Source organism: Ascaphus truei, chromosome 3 (assembly GCF_040206685.1).
Source record: "Ascaphus truei isolate aAscTru1 chromosome 3, aAscTru1.hap1, whole genome shotgun sequence".
Taxonomy (NCBI): domain Eukaryota; kingdom Metazoa; phylum Chordata; class Amphibia; order Anura; family Ascaphidae; genus Ascaphus; species Ascaphus truei.
Genome location: NC_134485.1, coordinates 256,297,680 through 256,319,860, shown reverse-complemented (window position 1 = coordinate 256,319,860; position 22,181 = coordinate 256,297,680). Strand labels below are relative to the sequence as shown.

The 22,181-nt window shown below is 44.0% G+C and overlaps 1 protein-coding gene across 2 annotated transcripts in view; it reads left to right on the top strand.

Moving 5' to 3' along the window:
• ARHGEF7 (Rho guanine nucleotide exchange factor 7) overlaps window positions 1-22,181 on the top strand; it is a 184,315-nt gene that overhangs the window by 143,331 nt on the left and 18,803 nt on the right. For both annotated transcript variants that reach the window (XM_075590690.1, XM_075590691.1), the window contains exons 10-18: window positions 1,409-1,547; window positions 4,711-4,770; window positions 5,830-5,976; window positions 10,602-10,688; window positions 12,245-12,323; window positions 13,137-13,291; window positions 16,647-16,871; window positions 19,173-19,266; window positions 19,897-19,986. In XM_075590690.1, coding sequence (XP_075446805.1) covers window positions 1,409-1,547; window positions 4,711-4,770; window positions 5,830-5,976; window positions 10,602-10,688; window positions 12,245-12,323; window positions 13,137-13,291; window positions 16,647-16,871; window positions 19,173-19,266; window positions 19,897-19,986 — 1,076 coding nt within the window. The remainder of the gene's footprint in view (window positions 1-1,408; window positions 1,548-4,710; window positions 4,771-5,829; window positions 5,977-10,601; window positions 10,689-12,244; window positions 12,324-13,136; window positions 13,292-16,646; window positions 16,872-19,172; window positions 19,267-19,896; window positions 19,987-22,181) is intronic.

Genomic DNA, 22,181 nt, shown 5'->3' with positions numbered 1-22,181 from the left:
CAGCAGTTCCCCTAACTAACCCCCCATTTGTACATTGGAACCGGTGAGTCCTGCTGAAAAGAATCGCGCTCTTTTCAGCTCTGTGGACCCCCCACCCCCCCCCAGTTACCGAGATACTTATGAGGGAAGTTACCAATATTACTTTTCTGTTTTTTAAGGGTATTGAAAGGGCTGTCCAATAGGAAGCCGCAATGCTATTGTGTGTTACTAATGGAGAGAGCTTTGACAGCCATTCTCTGTAACTTCACCGGTAAGTATCACAAAGCTAAAAAATAGCATAGTTCATCGCCAGGATAACTCGCAGGCCCCATCTAGTAAACAATATGGGGGCAGGGAGGGGGTTAGAAACATGAGTATGGAGGATTTCTGCTTTAAGAACATGTTTGCTGTTCCAGGCACAGTGCTGTTTTGCTGGTGCAGGTTCATTTAAATGCATGACCAACATGCTAACCATTTCATGCTATACTTTTTGTCTTGGTATTTAACCATGTTATAAATATATATGAAATAAATATTATGTTAACTCTATGGCCCTGATCCACAAAGGGTGCTAAGCGTTGGCACGAGATTACACCCATTCATATGTTTGGGAGTAAAGTCGTGCTTCATCTTGCCACCCTTTTGTGGATCTGGGTCTAAGGGTTTGTTTGTTTTTTTTCAATACTCATTTTATTGGTTTTGCAACAGATTCTGTAATGTAAAGAACAATGATCACACATACAAAAAAGGGGAGAGAGGTACAGAAAGGAGACAGTAAAAGTGGGCGGGGGGGGGGTCAGAAGTTCTCAACTCTTGTCAGTGACACAGTTGTATATTAGTACATTTGTGTGATATGACAAAGATACATAGGTGCATTTTTACAATTCAGATGATACAGGCGAGTTAGCATCTGGTACACGCTACTCCAGGGAGTTGTAAGGGCCCTATAAATGCTGGCAGGTTTTGATTCTAGGTACTTGTGGCCGTCCGTTGCTCTTTGTGAGAAGAGAGGTGGCACTATCAGGCTGCTGTTGCTCCTTAGGGATTTAAAGCAGACCTGAGGAATTGTCCAGTGTTTGGGCCGCTGAGCTTCAGATACAGTGGTATATTAGCCGCGACTGCCACACCCTCTGGAACTTGGAGCAGGAGTCTCTAAAATAAAACTAGCAATTCTCTCCATTTAGAGAATGGGCTAGATTTTTGTTTTTAATATATCCCATAGAGGGGAGGTCTGGTTGGTCCAATGTATGTCTATGGTGCATCTAGGCGCTGTAATTATGTATGAGATTTATTTGTGTTAATCTTCATAAACACTTTGCCTCAGAAATACATGTTCCTGAAGTACCAGCAGTTGCTGAATGCACTTACTGAGGTTCCAGCTATTGTTAAATACAGTGATTTACTTGACCTGTTTCTGTGTCTGTTACAGTGAGGAGCTTGGAGAGTTTATGGAGATGAAAGGTGCCAACAGCCCTGGTATTCTTGTGCTGACGACGGGTCTGAGTAAGCCGTTTATGCGCCTGGATAAATACCCAACACTGCTAAAAGAGTTGGAGCGGCACATGGAGGTATTTTGGGAATTTCCTTGATTGCTAAGCAGAATGACTCATGCATTGCAAACACTGGACGCATTTTGTGTCCATGTTCTAAAATAATATTAGTGGTACATCCCAGAGTCTTGGTGTCCTCATAATATCTAAATTAATTGGTTTTAACTCCTTTGCTTTTGCTATTGGAAGAATGTGTCAATCATAAAATGTCCCTAAAATACAGGTGGTTTTCAAGGATGATCGGGAACAAAGAAGGATTTGGTTATGTATATCTGTAGGTGAGATTGACATTATATTTTGCAAAATGCAGCTATATGCAGACAACCAGTTGAAAGTATCTGTTTTGCTTGGCATTGTCCTGCTATCCTCCGTTCTCTCAGCTTTGTGACAGTGAACTGAGCGTTTACATGAAGAATGCCTTCTGCATTTTATGCCACCTAGTCCACAGTATCATCCAATCAGTATATCACATAGTCATGGCAGGAGGAAGAGATTCTGATCACGGGTATCACATGACTGTTGACTGTCCTCTGCCAAGTATCAGTGTCTCCACCTACAAATAATGCTGCACAACACTAAGCAGTGCTCTGATGCAAGACACTTTCCGGCACTGGAAGACATCTCATGGGCCCATTCATTTGATATAGCGCCTCTTAGTAAATTCCAACCACAGCCCCATATTTACTAAGCCGTGGTGAACGACCATTCGTTATTAAAAGTCAATGTGGCTTATAATATGAGCAGCTTTTTACTATATTTCAAAGAGCCTGCATAGACGATTCACAGCTATGTGAGACAATATAATGAAACAATCTGGATCACGGCTCTTTTAAAGGTGGGAGTTCCGCCTGCTGTGGTTGTATTCTTGGGGTTGTTTACCATGATTGTGAAGCAGGAGTTAATTTCAGCTCCAGGGACCCCGTGCTTCACGAGATAGTTGCATCCGAATGTACCACCGTGTCCTCCGTCCTGCATAAACAAAATTCAGGTTTACCTTTACTGCGTAACGCAGGCCAATAGGAAGTCGTTGTGGCTTCCTATTGGCGCGTGTGATGCGTAGCATTTAAACCTCCACGAAGGAACGGCAGTGTGACAGGAGAGGGTAACCAGGCTATGTAATAAAGGTCAAGCCCGTTTGGTTACCCCTGCTCTGTGTATAAGGCTCCAAGAGAGTTGGCTCTTGGACTCGGTAACATTGTACCATTACATTGGATTGTATGTAATAAAGCCAATTTTTGTGTTTTTCCCTTTCCGGGTATGCAATCAAACAGGGATTGCTAGAGTATGGATTTGGGGGGGGGGGGGGGGGGGGCGTTGTCTCAATGTGCCTAGGAGGTTGGGGTCCAGAGTTATCGGTTCCCCAATAAATGTACCCGGGAATCATGCCTGATTCTCAGATACATGTAGGCACATTGTCCCGGCAATATCTCCCCTTGAAAACGTAAGAGCGACTCGCCACTAGGGCTCCCTGCTTCAGCACAAATCGGAAAATAGAATGCGGCACAGGGATAAATGTGTATCTCTTGAGCTGAGGGAATCCCTATGTTAAGGGGGGGTACCCCAGCTAGTGCCATGGTGACCCACAAACAGTAGATGGTCTGTGGGTACATAAGGTTTGGGGGGACTCAGAGTACAACCTGAGTCAAAGGGAAAGCATGGGGGGACATCATGTAGACAAAAATAAAGAGTACATTTTTTCCTTTTCTGTCCCCTTACCCAGAGACTCAGAGTTTATTAAAAGGTATTTTTAATGTGTTTAAACATACGGTACCCATGTCCAAACAGCCAGCCCGTGCAAACCCGTAGGCGCCGGTTTGTCTTCTGGACATCGGAGTTCAAAGCAGCCAGAGGTGTGAACAGCATTTGGCTAGCGGTTAAAGGCGGAGTACTGGATCCGGAGATCAATGGCAGTCATCCGGGATGCCCCTTGTTCTGCCTGACCCAAAGGGGCCTGCCCAGCAGGTGGCATTGGGATAGCTGGGGGGGAGATGTGGCAGGCATGCGCGCATAGGACACTTGGCTATTTCAATTTTCCCGCTAGCACGGTTTTTGGCTCTGATTGGTTGGCTGCATGAGAAAGTTTCCACGCGCTGATTGGCTGTCCAGTCTGCTTTTATTTTTTGTTTAAGCCGGGAATATTATAAGAAGCCATGAGCCAATCAGAGTGTGTGTTCCCCTTGAGTAGGAGCCCAAAGAGCCCGGGCGGGCTTTTCAAAGTTGCTTTGTTCGGAATAGCAAAGGCAACCGGCTTCGATTTCAAGCCTGAAAAGCCTGCCCGCCAGAGACCAAGACCAGCATTTTGCGCCCAAGTTCGCAGAAACGAACCTAGTAGTCACGGCTGGGATTTCATGGTGAATTTGACTCCCAGGAGATCCATGCTGACTTGCGGTCAGGAGGGACCAAGTTCACAGAAACGAACGTAGTAGTCACGGCTGGGATTTTATGCTGATTCTGGGCTAAGTCCCGATCAGGGTAAAACTCTCCCATAGAGTACCCTGCACGTAAGAGAGTCTAGTTTTCGGTCCCGGACCCCCAGTACGTGTGTCTTATCGTCTGTATTTTGTGTTTCACTGTTTGTAATTTATTCGGCATAAATTTGCATACAATTTATTTCTCTACCTTGTTTTGCTCAATGAATGATCCTGGTAAAAAGGTGTAAGTAACCTGGTCTCCCGTGACGGGCAGCACCTTCCCCAGTAAGTGTCTCGGGAAGCTGGATGGTCCCGGAGCTGAAATGAAAGCGATTCAGCTCCGCAGACCCTCTGCTTCCTATATAAGTACAAACAAAAAAGGGCCCAAAGGGAACTCCCCCTTTAAAAGCATGACAAAAGGAATAATTGCCCCTTTTCCCACCTTTTGTAATGAATATAAATCAGGTTGTCAACAAATGAGTAGTGTAAAGGGGGTTAGAGAATGGTTAAGTAACCTGGGTCACACTATTGGTTCACTCTGTTCCCTTCTGCATTAAGATGCACTGATCCAAGCCTGGATCTTTTGTTGTATCATGCAGTGAAATGAGAAGAGCGGTTTTGTCGTTTGGGTTAAGGTCTCTCTCTCACCATCTCACTGTGCTAAAACTGGTGTGGTCTGCTTTTGGGGCAAAAGTTTGCTTGTACTCTCAATAACTAGTGAGTTAATTTTGCAGTCTTTTTTTAAATGGCACAACTGTCCTTTCTTTTAGGATTATCACCCCGATCGTCCAGATATTCAGAAATCCATGACTGCCTTCAAGAGCCTTTCAGTAAGAATTCTCCACTACATTTATTTCTTTATTTGCAAAAGAAGTTAAAGATTCAATAGTTTGCTCAGCTGTGATGATATTCTCATGTCGGTGTCATAACAATATATTTATTGTAGAGGCATGTATAGTATGTATGTATAGCTTTATGTAGCGCCCATAATGTACACTGCGCTTTACAAAAGAGACAGTACAGGAAATTCTAATACAATAAGTGCAACAATCAAAATCAGACAACAGGAAAGGACATCCCTGCCCCCTGAGAGCTTACTCTCTAAGTGGTATGTTGGGAGACAGCAGGTGAGGGAATAAGTGCTGTAGATGGCAGTGCTTGGCCACAGTGGTTGGTAGGAGCGACATTGGGTGTGGGACAGTAGCCATGAGTCCAGGCTATTAGAGGGCTTAATTTAAGAGGGGAGTTTTAAGGTTTGACGTAAAGGTGGGGAGGGGAGAGTAGTGGGCTTGGTGTGTACAGAGTGTGAGGGAGTTCCATTGGTAAGGGGGCAGTGAGGGAAAAAGGTTTAAGGTGAGAGAGCAGAAGCAATGACAGGTGTGGAGAGGAGACTATTTATACGTTGTATTTACGCAGCCGTTGTAGTTTTGTATGTATGCAATGCTTTGGGAAAGTGTTTATGGGTCTGTATGAGCTGGGTGTTATTTTATTAACTAGAAGAACAGATGTGTACTTTTTAAATAGCAGTCATTTGCTATTGTCTACAAACAGCAACATAACTCATTCTAGTCACTGCAGCTTTGGAATTGAAGTTTGGAATCTATTCTGCATTACATATATGATGTGTGGCAGAAATGATTACATTTTTGTTGCACAGAACTTCGGGCATAGATTTAAACAAACTTTTAAACCTGAATCATAGAAAAGGGATTGCAAAAAAAGTGTGAGAATGGACCGGGCGAATGAATGTTTTCACTTTCTTAGAAGTCCAATGTTTGTTGTACTCCTTTTAAGTCTACAGGCTGGATTATTAGATCGGTAATCACTAAAGACCACTAGGATGGGTTGCTTGTTGACAGGTCAGTAATGAATGCTCTCTGCACCCACAGGCACAATGTCAGGAGGTGCGAAAAAGAAAGGAACTGGAGCTTCAAATTCTGACAGAAGCCATTCGCGGATGGGAAGGGGAGGACATCAAGATGTTGGGCACCGTGACTTACATGTCCCAGGTTATGATCCAGTGCACAGGGAATGAGGTAATACAATGCACTCCGTACATCTGTCCTCACCCCCTTTACTGCCATGGTATGTGCTGTACATGTGATCTAGATGTAAATTGTGATATATTTGTGACATTTCCAATGACAGTAGATAAAATATTATTGTATGCGTATAACCGCTAAATTCCATTTATATATTTACAGTATATTGTTAATGCTAATGTGTTTATATAGGGACAAATGGAAATGTTCCTTAAGGCTGCGTCCATGCTAGCGCTGAGCGCGCGGCACTTGCCGTGTTTACTACTTGCAATATTAATCCTCAAGTCCCTGCTCACGCAGCGGGCTCATGCACGGGCACATAAGCTCTCCCAAGCTTGGTGCTTGGGGAGACGGTTCAATTTGATTTTGGAGCGCAGACAAGGGTCGCATGACCCTGCTCTGACCAATGGGGGGAGAGAGGCAGTATAGGCTTAGCGGAGAGAGGTGGAAGAGGGGTGAGGGGGCTGAGCGGAGAGAGGTGGAAGAGGGGTGAGGGGGCTGAGCGGAGAGAGGTGGAAGGGGAGGGACTGAGCGCAGAGAGGTGGAAGGGGGGACAGCGGAGAAAGGTGGAAGGGGGGGCGCTGAGCGCAGAGAGGTGGAAGGGGGGACAGCGGAGAAAGGTGGAAGGGGGGGCGCTGAGCGGAGAGAGGTGGATTGGGGGGGGGGGGGCTGAGCGGAGAGAGGTGGATTGGGGGGGGCTGAGCGGAGAGGTGGATTGGGGGGGCTGAGCGGAGAGGTGGAAGATGGTACAGCGGAGGGAGGTGGAGTGGGTGGGGCTGAGCGGAGGGAGGTGGAAGGGGGGACAGCGGAGAAAGGTGGAAGGGGGTGGGGCAGAGCGGAGAAAGGTCGAAGGGTGGGGGGCATTGAGCGGAGGGAGATGGAAGGGGAGGGGGGGCAGAGCGGAGGGAGGTGGAAGGGGAGGGGCGCTGAGCGGAGGGAGGTGGAAGGGGAGGGGGGGCTGAGCGGAGAAAGGTGGAAGGGGGGGCTGAGCGGAGAGAGGTGGAAGGGGGGGCTGAGCGGAGAGAGGTGGAAGGGGGGGCTGAGCGGAGAGAGGTGGAAGGGGGGGCTGAGCGGAGAGAGGTGGAAGGGGGGCTGAGCGGAGAGAGGTGGAAGGGGGGGCTGAGCGGAGAGAGGTGGAAGGGGGGGCTGAGCGGAGAGAGGTGGAAGGGGGGCTGAGCGGAGAGAGGTGGAAGGGGGGCTGAGCGGGGAGAGGTGGAAGGGGGGCTGAGCGGAGAGAGGTGGAGGGGGGCTGAGCGGAGAGAGGTGGAGGGGGGGCTGAGCGGAGGGAGGTGGAAGGGGAGGGGCGCTGAGCGGAGGGAGGTGGAAGGGGAGGGGGGGCAGAGCGGAAAAAAGTGAAAGGGGGGGCTGAGCGGAGAGAGGTGGAAGGGGGGGCTGAGCGGAGAGAGGTGGAAGGGGGGGCTGAGCGGAGAGAGGTGGAAGGGGGGGCTGAGCGGAGAGAGGTGGAAGGGGGGGCTGAGCGGAGAGAGGTGGAAGGGGGGGCTGAGCGGAGAGAGGTGGAAGGGGGGGCTGAGCGGAGAGAGGTGGAAGGGGGGGCTGAGCGGAGAGAGGTGGAAGGGGGGGGCTGAGCGGAGAGAGGTGGAAGGGGGGGCTGAGCGGAGAGAGGTGGAAGGGGGGGCTGAGCGGAGAGAGGTGGAGGGGGGGCTGAGCGGAGAGGTGGAGGGGGGCTGAGTGGAGGGAGGTGGAAGGGGAGGGGAGCAGGGGGAGAGGCGTGCAGGAGGGGAGAGAATGGAGATAAGAGGGTAGGGAGGGAGGGTGGGAAGGGGGAGAGAGAAAGAGGAGGGGAGAGAGAATGGAGGGAAGGGGGAGGGAGAGAATGGAGGGACACACAGACGCGCACATACAGACACACAGCACCAATGCAGCCAATGACACGCCCCCTCCTGCAATAGCCACACACCCCGCTCCTGCTCTAAAATTATTGCAGGACACCCTGCGCTCATGCTTGATGAGCTGGTGACATCAACGCTTTCAAGCATGAGCGAGCTCAGCGGCAGCGTGACCGCAGCCTTACGCCTGGGACATAGTGGTCTTGAAGCTCGCTGAGGCGCACTCCTGCTCTGCCTCACCTGCTGAAAATGGTGCTTTTCCTGTCCTTGCAGGCGAGGCAGTGAGCGCGCTCAGGGGGCTGGCGGGGCTAGTCCCCCACTCCCATTGGATGGGAGCGGTCACGTGACCGCTCCTCCGCTTCCCCGAGCGGCAAATTTCGAACTTGGGTGTCTGTTCCAAGTTTCTCAGCCTCCGCACGCATCAGCTCGCATGCGGAGGGGGAAACTATAGCCGCGCTGATGATAGATGCAGGGGCTTTGTGCATCTGCTCAGCGCGGCTCAGCCCGCCTCAGCGAGCTTCAACTCACTATGTCCCAGACCTTATACAGGCATACCCCGCATTAACGTACGCAATGGGACCAGAGCATGTATGTAAAGCGAAAATGTACTTAAAGTGAAGCACTACCTTTTTAACCACTTATCGATGCATGTACTGCACTGCAATCGTCATATACGTGCATAAGTGATGTAAATAACGCATTTGTAACAGGCTCCATAGTCTCTCCGCTTACGCACAGCTTCAGTACAGGTAGAGAGGTGGTATTGCTATTCAGGACGTGCTGACAGGCGCATGCGTGAGCTGCCGTTTGCCTATTGGGCGATATGTACTTACTCGCGAGTGTACTTAAAGTGAGTGTCTTTAAACCGGGGTATGCCTGTAGTAAAGAAAAATGCAGGCATTCATTGTAAAGTTGAAACAAATGTAAATATATGAACTTATTTGCACATCAACATGTCATTGTTATATCCGAATACTTTACTGCTTCTTATATGTTTGGGAAGATCTGTTTTGGGGCTGAAACGTGGCTGTGTAAATGAGATTATCAGCTTTTTGTATATGTGGCTGTAGTTTTTAAGCAGATTCAAAGAACAGTTACTATTTTGCGGATCCCACAATAATAAGTGTGGAGTACAATAAAAACGCACTCCTAAAACACAGCCGATTTTTGTTTGATGTTCTGGTGCCTTTTCCCTCAGGAGATACAGTATAAAACAAATTGCAATAACTGAGCACAAAATGTATTTTTGCTTTTTTTTTTTTTGTCCGTGTAATTCAGCCTTTTTTCTGCATTTTGTATTGTTTGGTTGTCCTGTTAAAAGGACCCTTCATTACATGTAACATGCGATGATGTAAATTAATCCAGAGCATGGTTATACAGTTTTACTCCTAACACATCTTCCTTAAAAGGCCAGTATTTTAGCTGCCCATAGATTTTGACTTCTGATCACTACTAAGGGGCTGAACTGTCCGACCTGTTATCAGAGTTTCAAGAATCATTAAGGAAACATTGCAAGGTCTTTCACTCGCTACTACTAGTGTAATGTGTATACAAGTAGCGTGTAGTGATACAGGAGTACACACTGGGCATTAGTGTTATGTTAGGCTCGGTATTTGCAAGTCTCTCCGGTGTCTGATTTATATTCTGTATCCTAAACCAGGGGTGGGCAAACTTTTTAGTCTGCGCCCCCCCTCTCCCCCGCCTAACCTGTTTCCCGGCTTCATTTGACGTCGCGTTGCCATGGCGAAGCGTCGCCAGAAGCCGCCAGAGACCAGGTAAAGGAGTTACAGAATCCTCGCCCGCGCTCCCGCGGCATTTAATTTAAATGCTTTGGAGAATAGTGCGGGGCCTCTGTAGGCGCCAACCCCCTCCCCCCTCCCAGAAAAGGGTGTGCCCCCTTTGCACACCTGTCCTAAACGGTCTTATTCTGTAGGATGTACACCCTAAGTAAGCCCTGCTAGCTCGTGTGATCTAGGTGCCAGCGACGGTCTGCAATACAGTGCATTGCAGCATTATTATTATTACTATCATTTATTTAGAACACGCCAACTTATTCCGTAGCGGAGTACAGTAGGTTTGGAGGATGAAAGACAATAAAAACACAAACATTCACATACATTGTTACAGTAGGTAAGCGGGGCCTGCCCCACAGAGCTTGCGAGCAGGACATAGGTAAAACGTGCTCACACACGGCAGGTTTGTCTTCCATCGAACAATGGAATGGGGTCAACTTCACTATTGAATTCCTTGTGTTAGAAATGGGGTGCACTTTACACAGATTTAGATTAGGTGTTTAGGGGTAATAACACATACAAAGCACACGTTTGTTACAAATTACTTAAAAGATTAATTGGCTCCTGTGAACATTATACTGTATGTAGATGGGGCAGATATGTAATAGGACAGACTTACCGCAGAGCGCTGCTGTTTCCATAGGTTGCGTAGGTTGTTTTAAAGGTTTACATAATAATGTGTAGAATTGCAGCCCCTTATTCACTAAAATCTCACTAAGTCTGTATTGAAGCTCCATGTTTTATAACCTTCAAATCGCCTACTGCCTGGGTACTTTTTTTTTTAAAGATATTTTTCCCCAGACATCAGGGAATGACGATTCAATGTTACTATCTTTATTCCTTTCTTTCCTCCTTTTTTTTGTATGATCCTTTAACATTATCAAATCTAACTACCGGAGAAAGTAATTTCATGTCATTATTGCTTCATTTTAATTTGCAATTGTTTAATATCTACTTTTTTTTTTTTTTTTTCCTCAAGGAAAAGAATGAAAGATATCTTCTACTCTTTCCTAACCTGTTGTTAATGCTGTCAGCCAGCCCAAGGATGAGTGGTTTTATATACCAGGTAAAATACAAAGGTTACTGAAAATGCTTAAACAGGAATAGTATTCGATGTCATTAAAAACAAAATGTGGCTGTCTGTTCTGAATATTTTTGTCCCACTACCTGTCTGATAATGCAAAAGTAAAAATAAACTAACTTGTGGCTGCTGAACAGTGTTAGATGGAAACACAAAATAAATTGTTTAAACAGGCATTATAAAGGCTTGGTTAGATTTTGTTAGTTCAACCCAGTCTTAAGGGTATATAAGGTACATTCTAAGTAAAGTAGCAGGCATATGTTGGCCTTTTGCCGTTGTTATTATGTGGAGGCCTAAAAAAAAAAAAAAAGGGGAAAGTTGTGCTTTAAAACTTTAAATCTGTATCCTTCCTGGAAATGACATCTCCCTGCACCATGAGTTGTATGGCACAGCTCTGGTACAGTAAGAGTTAAACACTCTAATAAAGCAGGTGCCTATGCTTTTTGTATGTCTGACTGAGGAGAGAACTTTGGGCATAATACAAAGCATAATGCAGTGTCTTTGTGTAATCCGGCTTCTGCCTAAGGTTACAATACATTAAAACACATCTCCTGGTATATTTGCTTGCTCCCCTAAGACATCCAAACCTTGTTTTGATTGATTGGACAGACTCTATTTTAGTAAATGCCACAAATAACATTAGTCCAGCCTATAGAAACCTGAATGTTGTGAGCCTTTTAGTTCATCTACTGCCATGCTTTTATAATGAATGTTAAAGGTGGGGAACAAAATTGAGTATGAGATTGAGACTGGCACTCACAGATGGAAGTCTCCCCCCCCATATACTGTACCATTCCCCGTATGCCTCTTACTTTCCTATGGGAAATGGATGGTTTGCTTCTCCGTATGGCTCTTTCCACTGAAGGGGGAGGCTGACTCTGTTAAGAACTATCTCACCCAGCTGCTTGTGTTGGTGTAGAGTGCTCAGGATGAACCTGGAACGTATTATTTGGCCATTGCAGGCTGGTGGTTATTCTCTCCTTTATAACTAATCAGGAGTAATGGGATAGGGATTGGGTTGAAGAGCCCTGGCCTATGGGAAAGGCATTAACGTCGTGCCTTTTATGTGTCTAAAATAAGCAAAAAAATAAATAAAATAAAAGTCAGAATTCCTAGGCTGAAGACCACTGTTATGCTCCACGGTGAGAAGAAAGCTTTCAGTTCTATTCTGGCGATCTGAAAAGACACGAATGGCATATACACATGAAAAATATTACAACAATTTTTAACATTTTAAATAGTAAAAAGTCTATGGAAAGAGCACAATTCTCAGATGGTCTTCCTGCTACAGGTGCACATTGATGCAGAAACCATCTGTGGCAGTACCAGGGAATACCACCGCACTCCCATGGACTTAAAGGAATTTTATTCCTAACATACGGTCACTGTTTCGGACCCATTTAGGGACTGAGACATTGACTTGACGTTTAAAGGCAATGGGAGTGCTGTCATGTCACTTTAATGCATACGTTTCTTTTAATGGTCAAGTAACGTTTTTTTGTGGAGTTTGCCTGTTAATTCAGCTTTTTCTTTATCTCCAGGGGAAACTTCCATTGACAGGAATGTGCATCACAAAACTAGAAGATAATGAAAATCAGAAAAATACTTTTGAAATAGCTGGTAAGGTTTTCTCACTTAATCTAGAAGTGATGTATCCTGCTTTACTTGGCATATAAAGAGTATGATGTATTAGCAACCTGTTCTGGATTAAGCACTGTGAGACTTAATAATGAAAACACAAAACTTTATATTTTACCATGCTATTCACATTTTGTGTCTTTTTATTATTATTTATTATTCCCTGGTATTTGCAATGTACCAATGGTAACCAGAAAGGGGAGTAGTTACTTTAACAGGTAGCAGTGATAAAATACTGGCTGGCAGATGAGTTGTCGGTGAGGCCTAGAGTATCATTGCATTCTGTGGCTTTTTGACATAGATTCGGTTATTTAAGGGTCTGAGATAAATTTCCCACAGTGCTTTACAAATGTTTTGATTTGTTCCTCAATTCTCACAATCGGATACAATATTCAAATACAGTTTTCTCGATTTTCTAGTCTAATTGGTTTAAGTTGTGCATTAGGGAGATGACGGCTAATGTGTGGTTATAGACATTTGTAACAATTGTAATTCATGACACAGAAGTTTTCCCAGCCAAAGCGCTTGCACAATTGATATACTGACATTGCACCAGCTAAGACTAATGACATAAGAGACTTCCACTAACTTCTTCCTTAAACAGATTAGTACAAAGTATTGTTGTGGGGGATTCTATAATCTCCTTTACTTAGATCGTATATAATATCCACAGTTAAAAATTCTTAGAATGCTCAGACCCCTTTGAGACAAGATATTGGGGGTAAGTGTGGTGTAATTGCACAAGGATAGACTATGCATTATACTTTAGGTTTAAATGTTTGTCCTTGGTTCTAGGTAACATGATTGACCGGATAATCGTGTCGTGCAATAACCAACAAGATCTGCATGAATGGGTGGAACACCTGCATAAACAGACTAAATGTATTACTTTAACAAACCCTACAATCTCAAACCCTACAATCAAGCCGCACTCGGTTCCCTGTCACACTGTAAGAACCGTCTTATTCGGCAATCATGCTTATGTGTTATGTTGAAGCAGAGACCTGGGTTTGTAATGCATGTGGCCAAGGTTGTGAAGAGGGGAAGACTGGCTCCTTTATTATGAAAAAAAGCCATCATTTATGATGAAACAATAAGTATTGTACATTAGCACTTTACAATAATCACAGTACAGGCATACCCCGGTTTAAGGACACTCACTTTAAGTACACTCGCGAGTAAGTACATATCGCCCAATAGGCAAACTGCATCTCACACATGCGCCTGTCGTCACGTCCTGAACAGCAATGCCAGCTCCCTACCTGTACCGAAGCTGTGCACAAGCAGGGGGACTATAGAGCCTGTTACACATGCGTTATTTACATCAGTTATGCACGTGTATGACGATTGCAGTAAAGTACATGCATCGATAAGTGGGAAAAAGTTAGTGCTTCACTTTAAGTACATTTTCGCTTTACATACATGCTTCGGTCCCATTGCGTACGCTAATGCGGGGTATGCCTGTAGTGTTGTTACAATGGGACGTTATGTTGAAACATGACACAATTTCAGCGCGCGTACCTTTTATCCCTTTGCTAGTTAAGAAATCAATAGAACAAGGTAAGAATCAAAAATCCAGCCGCTCCATAATACAAAAAATAGGCACTCACCAGCAAAAAGGGGTTAAAAAGGTATACTTTAATGAACTACATAAAAAACAAAAAAACAGACAGTACTAACTACTCTCCCACATGTTTCACGCCTACTGTGGCGCTTTCTCAAGGAGTAATGAAGTAAGGGAGGTCCTGGGTATTTATGACTCTCCCCGTCATTCAAGGCAGCTGATATCAATAATCAATTAAATATGTCTCGCAGAAAGAACAGAGAAGATAAAGAGAGAAAAGAAAAGAAAAAAGAGGCAGAACATCCCGCAATAATCACGCACTCTATCTCACTGCGCGCACTCTCACTGCGCGCACTCTCACTGCGCGCACTCTCACTGCGCGCACTCTCACTGCGCGCACTCTCACTGCGCGCACTCTCACTGCGCGCACTCTCACTGCACGCACTCTCACTGCACGCACTCTCACTGCACGCACTCTCACTGCACGCACTCTCACTGCACGCACTCTCACTGCACGCACTCTCACTGCACGCACTCTCACTGCACGCACTCTCACTGCACGCACTCTCACTGCACGCACTCTCACTGCACGCACTCTCACTGCACGCACTCTCACTGCACGCACTCTCACTGCACGCACTCTCACTGCACGCACTCTCACTGCACGCACTCTCACTGCACGCACTCTCACTGCACACACTCTCACTGCACACACTCTCACTGCACACACTCTCACTGCACACACTCTCTCGAGAAATTAACCCACACTATACCAGTAAACGGGAGCCACGTGAAAACCACGTTATAACGGGTCGCGCTATAACGGGGTTTACCTGTATTACTTTACTACTGCCTAAAGGCTTTATTTCCAATCTCCTGGAGCTTTGACACGGTTTTTTCTTTGTTAGTTAAGAAATCAGCCTAGCTAATCAACACCTTTGGAAATAATGTACTTAAATTTTGTTACTTACACCGGCTCTTTTTGGCTTGTGCTTAGGTTGCAGGCTTTTTCTGAGATTGTACATAGATATGTGGTGAGTTGGTGCATCACAAAATAAGCTCATCAGTAGCATAAGTCCATCCAAATGAATCCAAACTTCAGAACCACTGTATAATTAACAGAGATGTTCATCCCAGGGGAGAAAAGGAGACCTAGGGGTGCCCACACAGCTACACATCCAAGGGTCCCTTAGAGACATAATTCACCCATGGGATATGATCAATAAGCAATCCCACACAAGAGAGGTAATAATAAAAGGGCCGATGCCCTATACCTGACTGTGGAAGTTCCAAGTGGGATGGATTCTGCAGCGTGCAGTCCTCAGAGGTGTAGATCAGCAGATGAAGGAAGAAAGGAGCACAGCCACCCGCATCCAGAGTGCATGGAATGAGAAATAGGGCAACTCCAAGTACAATAAAAATGAATATTTATTAATTAATCAGCTTACAATGGGGTAGAACAACGCACCAACGCGTTTCGTCCAACAGGACTTTCTGAAGGTGTCTTATTTAATGAATAAATATTCGTTTATATTGTACTTGGAGTTGCCCTATTTTTCATTCCATGCACTCTGGATGCGGATAGCTGTGCTCCTTTCTTCCTTCCTCTGTTTTTCTGAGATTGGCGCTTTAATATTGCAGTGCACATGCAGTTTACACATCTCTTGACAAAGCTGTATAAAGCACAAACATATGGGGCATTTCTTTTTATTGACCTATTAAAACTCTCGCATTGCACTGCAAAAAGACGGTCAAATTGTGCAGATTGTCCAACTTTCCCATCCTGGATCACATGCAATATAACACATTGCACATGTACAGTAGCACGTGCAGGCGCTGAATGGAATTATGTTACCTGTTGGCAGCAAAGCTATGGTAAAAATCTAGGGGTGAAATGCTAGTATAAGACAGGGGCTCGGTCTTGTACTGTGTATTTTTTTTTTTTGTTTTGTTTTTTTTACTGGTTTTAATTGACCAATTCTTGAATGTACTAGTACTGTACATTCAGTTCCAGATCTGTTATTGATTTTCTGCAGTAAATGGATGTTACATTTACAAGCAAATATTGGCATTTTACATAATTCTATTTGATGAAAGTTAATTCACAGGAAAAGGTTACATTTCCATAAACTGTTCAAAAGGGGGCATTTTGTCTCCGAAGAGGTCAAAATCAAGTCTTTTAATAAGATTCTTCGTTGACCTTTTATCTGTCTCGTTAGTTTCCATTGGACTAGTTTATACACATAATTGGAGAAACGACATTACAATTATTTGTTGTGAATTACAAGAGGGACTGAAGGGTGACTTCCACTTTAAAATGAAACAGAAATAAACACAATAACATTAGAAATAACATCATAATAAAGCAATAAAGAATAATGTTACTTCTATTTAAAAAAAGTTTGAAAGGAAAACATTGCTATATATATTCACACACACCACACACCACACACCACACACCACACACCACACACCACACACCACACACCACACACACACACACACACACACACACTATACATTATACATTTTTCAAATAGCAGGACCCTGTAGAAAATCCTATGTCAAGTGGGTTTTGTTGTTGAGGATTTGGATAATTATTAATATACCCCATAACACTATAACAGATATTGGTGACATCTTGCTTTAGTCATGTTTTCATGTAATAAAGCTTTGCATTTGTCCACGTATTTGCTTTTGAGGGTATTTTAATGCAGTTCGTGTTTCCTTTTTGCCTTCAGCTTCCTTCACACCCTGTGACCCCATCAAGCAAGCATTCAGACTGCAAGCCCTTGCCTCTCACGCCTGCTTATCACACGCTGCCGCACCTTTCACACCACGGGACTCCGCACAGCACCATCAGCTGGGGACCACTGGAGCCCCCCAAAACCTCAAAGCCGTGGAGCTTGAGTTGCTTACGGCCCGCCCCTCCACTTCGCCCCTCTGCAGCACTGTGTTACAAGGAGGTAAGAGGGGGGGGGGGGGAAGACACAAAAGCAGCGTGAAGTGCTCAGAACAGAATTACATTCAGAAAACCTTTTGTTTTCATGGATTTGTTGAAAAACAAGATTTCTTCAAGGAGCAGTTCACAGACAGCCGGCAAGTAAATGTATTAATGTAATTGGCTTCCACAGCAGTGATTAAATCTTTCTGGCATATTCCAGTGTAAAAAAAAAATTAGGTGTTTATTTTCTTTGGGTCTAATTCTAACCTTCTTTAGTAGTAGTTAGTCTTACCCTTTATCTCTCGGGTTAATGTCAGTATATTTTGTTCAAACACATCGGCAAAGAGGGGAAAAGCCAGGATCCACAATTTACCTGCACTTACAACATTTTGTGTATACAGCCATAGAGGTGTTACTCTGTAGTTATGGACTCTTTCTTGTCGGTCGTAAGAGTGTGCCTCCGGCTCTTAAATGGCAGGTGTATTCTCTCTTTATCAAATATAATTTTTCAAGTAATTAGTATTCCTAAACTTCGGGATTTTAAAATAAAGTTTTAATAGAAAGCATAAAACAATGATTACATTTTGATGTGAATAAATGCATATTGTTTTCGTGCTATACTGCGTTCATGTTGTTGGCCACGTCAATAAATTCTTATCATGACCGCTTTATATGATAGATATGATCTATAAGCAGGTGACTATTTAGTGAGACCTTTTTAAACTATGGATTTTCTCTACAGATGGGACTTTGTCAATGACATAACCTGTACATTTAAAAGTCTGCATGATGGTGGTTAGGCGTGACACACTTTTGTGTTGTTTTGGGGATTCTTTGCACGCAGTGACAACCAATGTAAAATAACATTGTTATATGTGACCGTTAAAGGCCATATCACAAGAAGAAGGGATTGAGAAAGAGACGCAACAAAGTGTTCTTTGTTGAGTCCAAATCTTTTATGCATTGTTATGCTGCTTCTACTTAAAGTATTGTCCTACTTTGAAACAGAGCTACAACATAACTGTTTCTTAGTATTTATTTTGAAACTGCTTTCCATTCCCACTGGCCATTTTTCTGCTCATTTACTTTGTTTTTGCTTCCTTGTTGTACACTTTAGTAGAGGATGTCTTGTATTTTTAAGGTAAGGTTAAGACCCTCTTTGTCCCCTTGGAATGGCATGTTTATGCTGTAGAGCCGTATACTATGGCTTATCAACTTTGTTAGTCCTTCTCCATGTAACAACAAAAGACAACTTGTTTTCCATCCACGGTAAACTAAAGGTGTCCAGTCTCCTTCCCTTCTCAAGATCCTCACTCCACATTTCCCTTTGCCCTTGGGAGTTACGTAAAATGTATCTGTCCCTCCGAATTTTAGAAACTAAACCACCTTGTTCACCACTTGCTGTCTTCACCTCTCTTATAACCAGCATGGGGCAGCTTTGGTGTATTATTTCTGCTAACACTTTCTCAGTTACAATGTTTTCGCAAAAATATTGGTTATGGAAAATGAACTCCTGTTACAAAGCCACTTTCAACCCACTGCACTGAAGGAAATACACAAAACTCCATGAAAAGGAGTACTTCTTAATTTCCTACATAGGCACTGTTCTGCCATTAGACGCTGTTTATTATATTTGACTTGAAAAAGACTCCAGTTCTGTGGAGTTTATTTCCCACCATCCTATGTAGAGCGAGACAAAAAAAAGACTCAAGCAGTCAGGCATTGCCTCCCGATTAACAAATATAAACACATTGTGGAACCCTGGATCCAAAGAATGTTCTATTAGGGCTAAAACAATTTTTTTTTTTATTGCAATCTTTTTTTTTTTTTTTTATTGGTTTTTGCTGGGTTTAACAATTTTTCTTTATCACGTTACATTGGTCATCAGATTTTCACAGCAAGATAGTTCTTACATTAGAACTTGTACCGGGCGAGAAACACATTACATTTTGTAATTCGCCATTCTTACATATAGAGAACATCCTTCCTATTTTTTGGGGGGTGGGAATCATGTGATTGGCAACCATTTTTTTAAGTCCCTTTAAGAGATTTAGAAAGGATTCTAAATAGGTTAGAGATGAAAGAGGGGGGACGGAGGTATAAGGAAGGGTAGGAACGGCGGGAGAAGTAGTGCCGCTTATTTTAGGTGAGGCAGAGAGGAGAAGGGCGGCGATGAAATAGGACGTCGTTGTCACTTCCCTGCCGAGGGCTAAAACATTTTGATGAGGTTGCGGAACGTAGATGAGCGAGAACCACCACTGGCTGCAGATCATTTTCGGATCATATATGCAGCAATCTTTCAAGTATTTCTTTTTTTCCTCAGGATCTTAGTAAGAGCCCCAAAACCATGAAAAAATTACTTCCCAAGCGCAAGCCAGAACGGAAACCATCTGATGAGGAGTTTGCATTGAGAAAAAGTAAGTTCCAGAAGAGGCTACATAACACGTTCAGTTCAAGTAAATGTCAGGTACAGTAGGTAGCACATCTTAGAGCAGCAATTATCTTTTTCTCCACCCTTCTTTCTTATCCCCCTTCCGACTTACTAAAACTCTGCGTCAGTGGCTGTATGCTGTTTTGTTTTGGCATGTCATGTATACCTACATGTGTAGAGCTGATTACATCACAAAACAATACAATGAAGTCAAGAGAATAGTTCTAGAACAATAGATGACAGAAAATGTGTTGTCGCTGAATCCTCTTCTGGAGAAGATCAATTTTGCAGCGGTTTCGATGAGTGGTTTACCTGCTGCTCATGTACTGGGATATGCTGCGTTCTTGGCTGCAGAATGGCTCTCAAAATGTCCAGTGGCTACATATGCCATTTTTATTCCTATGTTGAAGCCAATTGTTGCTTTTCGTTGTAATAATTTCTACTCATCAATGGATGTCCCTATATCATATAAATACTGTACATATAAAAAGATGAATAAGCTACATTACCTGGCACTTGATTATATTGAATCATTTGATGTGTGAGTATCTTTAAATCTTCTTGTGTGTCCTATGGCATGTTGTATCTTATAATATCTATTTTCTGTTGCCTACAGGTACAGCTGCACTAGAGGAAGATGCTCAAATTCTAAAGGTTATTGAGGCCTACTGCACGAGTGCCAAAACACGTCAAACCTTAAATTCCAGTGAGTGTCTTTTTGTGTTTGTTGCTTGAGTAAGTTTAAAAAAAATTGTATTGTCCATGGACTGCTGAGCAGGGCAGCTTTGCCACTGAAGATAATGCTGAGACTAAGGGAGAATGTCCCATTCTTGTCACAGACTGCTTGCCCCTCACTGAGCATTATACCAGTCTGCAACAATTTGTTATATAGCTAAAGCAGAAACACGGCACAAGTAAACACAATTTGTTGGTGTGCTGTACTTTCAAGTGACTATAGAAAGAAGTCATTGCTTTGTGATGGCCCAGCCCTAATCCTGCAGTAGTTGATTGAACTGATTGTTTTCTTGGGGAATCTATCATTTTTATATTGAAATTAAGATAATTAGAGACGTGGTCAAGTTACAGTATGTCATTGGGTCTAGAGGTTATCTCCATAATCGTCTTGGCCCCAAACAATAAATTCCAAATGCATCGTTACATCGGAACTCCATAATCAAAGTGTTTGGTGCACAAGTAATTTTTATAGTCATTATTACTGTAGTGGAAGGTCAAGTGATAAGCAAATGTGAGTCGTAATAGTGTGCCTTTGGCCGTTACCTGACAGGTGTATTCTCTCTCACTTTCTAAAATATAATTTTTCAAGTAAAAGGCATTCCAAAATGTCAGTATTTTAAAAAATTGTAGAAAAGCATAAAACAATTTTTTATTTTTTTATGTGAATAAATACATATTGTTTTCCTGGTATACTGCGTTCATGTTATTGGACACTTCGGTAAATTCTTATCATGACATCTGCTGCTAATTCTTAATAATAGATAAGGTGTATTCCAGTGAAAATCATAAGCAGACCCACATTTCATAAATGGCTAGGCAAATGGCACGTTCTATTAAGCATCTGTGTCTATTGTCACTAACCTATCGCTAGGATTTTGGTTGTCCGCTCATACCAGTCTGAGGTGCCAAGACAGCACAACTTAATACAATAAAAGCATCACATTCCCCTTTTCAAAATACACTGTCTCTGTGAATGTAGACCAGGGGTGGGATGAACATGTCCTGTGGGCCGCAACTGGCCCTCCAAATGAACAGAAAAATGGTATACAGCACACACTAGAAGGCAAAAGAATATTTGCAGGGTGCAACGGACTACGGAGGACTCAATACCTCCAATATAAAATCTAAATAACACAAAGCCCAGCACACACTGTCTATAGATAATAGAACAAATGAAAAGGGATAATGCCAAGAAGAAATGTAATGACATTTAATATGTAACACAAACCACCAGTATAAGAACCACAGCCACTACATCAAAAATTGATAACATGCAATAATAAAACAGGCAAAAACAAAGGGAATAATGGAGGGGGGAGAGGGCAGTGAATAAGGTACAAACACAGTAGGGTCAAGACAACACATAGGTGGGTACAAACAATGGGGAAGCAGCAGGGGGGCAATCCTGCTCCTTTCAGAGGCTGAGGGCATCTGTCTCTGACAGGAGCAGGATTGCTGAGTTTCACTAGACTGCCTGTGGTTTGCATTTTTGCCTCACATCATTTATCCTGCTCCTTCTGACTTTGCTATATACTCACCATTTTGGTTGTTCACTAATACCCTATTGAACTGTTTGTGTGGGGGTTATTCAGTCTCTTTGTGGGACTTGACGTTTTTATTGTGGGTCTGGGGGACAGGGAAGTACCCCTCTGTTCCATTGGAGAGAGGGGGAACGGGCCGGACGAAGGGGTGTTCCCCAAAACGTTACGTTGCCCCTACCTGCCTTACCCGGTGGCGGAAGCGGAGGGAGCCTATTCAGGTGGTCCTCACATGGAAGTCGGGGCCCAACTTCTGCAGTCACCGTCTGTGTGGGCTCCCTCTATCGCTGCGTAAGGACCCACACCACAGGTTGGAGAGGAGGGGATGTGTTAGTGGGGAATCAGGTGAGGAAGGGGACATGTGGGGGAGAAGCAGGTGAGCGGAGAATGTGGGGGAGAATATGGGGAAGGAGCTGGTGAGGAGGAGAGCATGTGGGGAGAAGCTGGTGTGGGGAGCATGTGGGGGAGAAGCTGGTGAGGAGGGGAGCATGTGGGGGAGAAGCTGCTGAGGGGAGCATGTGGGGGAGAAGCTGGTGAGGAGGAGAGCATGTGGGGAGAAGTTGGTGAGCAGGGGAGCATGTGGGGGAGAAGCTGCTGAGGAGGGGAGCATGTGGGGGAGAAGCTGGTG